Source organism: Trichechus manatus, unplaced genomic scaffold (genome assembly GCF_000243295.1).
Source record: "Trichechus manatus latirostris isolate Lorelei unplaced genomic scaffold, TriManLat1.0 scaffold00041, whole genome shotgun sequence".
NCBI lineage: Eukaryota > Metazoa > Chordata > Mammalia > Sirenia > Trichechidae > Trichechus > Trichechus manatus.
Window position 1 is genome coordinate 10680783 of NW_004443977.1, and position 2884 is coordinate 10683666.

General features: G+C 59.3%; 1 protein-coding gene across 1 annotated transcript in view; it reads left to right on the top strand.

Annotated features, from left to right (window-relative positions):
- STK11IP (serine/threonine kinase 11 interacting protein) overlaps positions 1-2884 on the top strand; it is a 14346-nt gene that overhangs the window by 10490 nt on the left and 972 nt on the right. The window contains exons 13-17 of the mRNA XM_023731197.1: positions 980-1203; positions 1298-1476; positions 1697-1778; positions 2001-2071; positions 2601-2879. Coding sequence (XP_023586965.1) covers positions 980-1203; positions 1298-1476; positions 1697-1778; positions 2001-2071; positions 2601-2879 — 835 coding nt within the window. The remainder of the gene's footprint in view (positions 1-979; positions 1204-1297; positions 1477-1696; positions 1779-2000; positions 2072-2600; positions 2880-2884) is intronic.

Genomic DNA, 2884 nt, shown 5'->3' on the forward strand with positions numbered 1-2884 from the left:
CCTCAAGGTCGGTATAGCTCTGGCTCTGCCCCTGCCTCTCCTGACCGGGTGCCCACTGTTCCTATCACAGCAAACTGAGCCCAGAGTACATGCTCCGCAGCCACCAGTCCTGACTTCAGATTTCAGCTCCTGCAGCTACCTGCTGTGTGGCTGTGGACGTGCGCCTTAGTGTTTGAGTCTCAGTGTCTTGTCTATAATGGAAATGATAATACCTGTGTGTGATAATACACTGTGTGGGCATGAGAGCTAATGTCTGAAACTTTCTAGCGCAGCACTTGGCCCTCGATAATGGGACTGTCTCTCATGATCTTAAATGCAGGATATTACTGAACCCTTTTCTTTAATCATCTGTTGTATGCTAGATGCTAAGGATCTGGAGCAAATTAGTCTTGCCCTTGAGCTTATATTCTGGTGGGAAAGACTGGTATCTGGAAGGGCTGTAATAGGCTCAGGTCTGAGAAGGGACATCTAATCCTGCCCCAGTGGGCCAGGGAAGCCCTTGGGGGAGGTGACGCCTAAGCCCCATCTTCATGTATGAGTTGAGTAGGGGGAAGGATGTTCCAGGTAAAGGAGGCAGCATTTGCATGGAGGGAGAAGAAGGCAGAGCTCATGAGTGAAGTGCCCGTGATTGGGGGAGACGGGAGGGTGAGGGCAGAGGTCCAGAGAGGAGTCTAAAGGGGCAGGCAGGAGCCACTCAGGAGAACCTTATGTGTCTGCCAGGGGTTTAGACTTGATCCTGAGGGCTGTGGGGAGCCATGGAAGGATTTGAAGCAAGGGTGTGTCAATCAGTTTTGTGGTTTAGATCAGCCGGCCTGGCCGAGTGTGGAATGTGTTGGAGGGACAAGAGAATAGTCAGGGAGACCAGCTGAGAGGCTGGCCATGCATCTAGGGGAGGGGGCTGGGGGCTGACTGGAGGCAGGGCTGGGAGTGGAGAGTGGCGGCAGAGGTGAAGGTGTTGAGCTCAGGGCGAACTTGGCAGGACTCTGATGGATTAGCAGTGGGGAGGCCGGGCCGAGACGTTGTCACAAGTAACTCAGCTCTCAGCCTGGCACCTGCCTCCCTGGTTCTGTGTTCTTGTTTCTCGTCAGTTTTCTCTTCTCCTCAGGTGCCACTGGTGTTGGCAGGCCACAGGGGAGAGTTTCTGTGTCTCGTGGTGGTGTCTGACCGCAGGCTTTACGTGTTGAGGGTGACAGGGGAGATCCGGTGAGTGGGCCGGGGTGCGGCTGGGAGGGTCGGGGCCCCTGCTGTCACATACCCTCACTCTTTTCTGTCACTCGGCCCCTCATTTGCTCCCTAGCGGGCCTCCGGCTGGCTGGCTACAGCCGACCCTGGCCGTCCCCCTGCAGGATCTGAGCGGCCTAGAGCTAGGCCTGGCAGGACAGAGCCTGCGGCTCGAGTGGGCAGCTGGAGGGAGCAGTTGCGTCCTACTGCCCCGAGATGTCAAGCATTGCCGGGCCTTCCTGGGGGAGCTCACTGGTGAGACAGGAACGTAGAGACAGGGTGGGTGGGGTGGGGGCAGCGGGGCCTAGGGCTGAGCCCCCATGTCTGCACTTGGCAATGGAGACAGACTCATGTCCCTTGAAGACGTCTCTGATGTCTGGAAATTCGGGGAAGGGGCAGATGTTGGGGGTGGAGAAGTTGGGATGGAGGCACTCAGAGTCTCCTGTGGGCTCCCTCTCTTTGCTGGCTGGCCCAGATGTCTTGCAGTCTCTGCCCCCCACCTGGAGGAGCTGCGTGAGGGCCACGGAGGAGGTGGTGACCCCCCAGCACCGGCTCTGGTGAGTCAATGGGAGGCTGGGGTGGTGCCCTGATGGCAGCTCTGGGAGCACAGACCCTCTCCCCACAGAGCCCCATGTGTGCTCAGCACCGAGCACTGAGCAGCCCCTGCCCTCATGCCCATACCTTTCCGTAGGCCCTGGGGCTTTCTGCCTGTTCCCCTCTTTCGCCCCACTTTATGCCCCCAGCTAACCGGCCTTCCCGTGTCTGCCACATCCTCCCAGGCCACTGCTGGACAAAGACTCTTCCCTGGAGGCTCCCCGGTTCTTCTACCTTCGGGTGTTCCTGGTGGAAGGTGAGGCTGCTGGCTGCAGTGTTTGAGGGACTCCCAGGGACTCTGCCTCCCCATTCCCTGTACCCATCTTGTCCCAGGCCACCAGCCAGTCCCCAGCACCTCTGCAGTGCTCTTGTGGCAGGTCTTAGTTCCCAGCTGTGGACTTCCTCTCACTCGCGGGCATAACTTAACGACAGATCAGTGCTCCCTGACTCTGCGGGGGTGTAGCCTGGAGCTGCCCTGACCCCCAGGTGTCCAGACACCTCTGCTTTCAGGCTCAGGTGGAGCAGATTGCCTGGGGCTGTTCTGCCTCACCCTGTCAGAGAAGGTGGGATTGGATCCTCCCTTCTGAGTGGGGTGGGAAGTGGGCAGGTTCCCTTTGTTTTGGGCCTCACAGGTTTTGGAGGCTAGAGATTTCTGGAGTTTGGGAAGGGCTAGCCATGGCCCCTCTGAGTGTGGTTCTCTTCTCTCCTGAGCAGCATGGACGCTGGCCCAGGGGCCTGGGCTCCTCTGGGTTCTTCCACGGCCTCACCTGCCTGTCTCCCTGCAGGCTCCTCTCCATGCCCTGTGTCCCTGCTGCTGACTCTGTCCACCCTGTACCTGTTAGACGAGCACCCTGCCGGACCCCAGGCAGAGCCGCCTCCTCCAGCAGCATCTGGCAAAGCTTCTGAGAAGACCGCTCCCTTGGGGCCAGGCCCTTCTGTGGGTGTCAGGGAGCAGCAGCCACTCAGCAGCCTGAGCTCAGTGCTGCTCTACCGCACAGCCCCGAGGGACTTCCGGCTGGTCTTCTACGATGAGGTGTGGAGGGGGCTGTGGGAGACGGGTGCAGGTGGA